Below are 585 nucleotides of genomic sequence, written 5' to 3'. Positions count from 1 at the left end.
CACACACACAACCACACATACACACACACACAATTATGCGCGTGCGTTCCCTTGGGTACTTGTACTTTGCACGTATTTAGCTGTACCCTTTTGTCTTTCCTCTCCTGTATGTTGACCACTGACTGTGTATTCCCTAGCGCAGTGACGATATTATTTGTTAGTTTCAGTAGGAGTTTTATTCCACTTGCAACACAATAAGGTCATATAAGAGCTGAAGACTAGGGGGTGTTACAAGAGAGCAACGAACACACAAAAGAAGGAGGAGATATATTGACGATAAATGTTTGATAGGAAAGAAGAAGCAAACTACACCAGAGCACCCGCCAATCACCCACGGATATTATGTGATCTGTCAGATTTTCTACTGTTCCATATACCGTGACATCCCCCCCTCCCCTCTCGCACCCCTCCCTCCCCCAGGGTGACGAAGAGCTGCGGGACTTCCTGACTCAGATCCACGCGAGCGGCCATCTTAACCACACGGTGCTCTTTCTGTTCGGCGACCATGGGGCGCGCTACTCCAAGGTCAGGGCCACGTGGTCTGGCAAGATGGAGGAGAGACTGCCTTATATGGGCATCAGGTGA

At 49.2% G+C, this 585-nt stretch overlaps 1 protein-coding gene across 1 annotated transcript in view; it reads left to right on the top strand.

The window, feature by feature from the left end:
* Positions 1-585, top strand: part of LOC101854607 — a gene marked incomplete at its 5' end in the record, with an annotated part of 37,397 nt that extends 36,812 nt beyond the window's left edge. Inside the window, 1 exon segment of the mRNA XM_005110126.2 lies at positions 421-585. Within this exon segment, the coding sequence (XP_005110183.1) occupies positions 421-585 (165 nt within the window).

This window comes from Aplysia californica, unplaced genomic scaffold, assembly GCF_000002075.1.
Source record: "Aplysia californica isolate F4 #8 unplaced genomic scaffold, AplCal3.0 scaffold00855, whole genome shotgun sequence".
Lineage (NCBI taxonomy): Eukaryota > Metazoa > Mollusca > Gastropoda > Aplysiida > Aplysiidae > Aplysia > Aplysia californica.
Note: the sequence above shows the minus strand (reverse complement) of the source record. Positions and strands in the feature narration are given on the sequence as shown.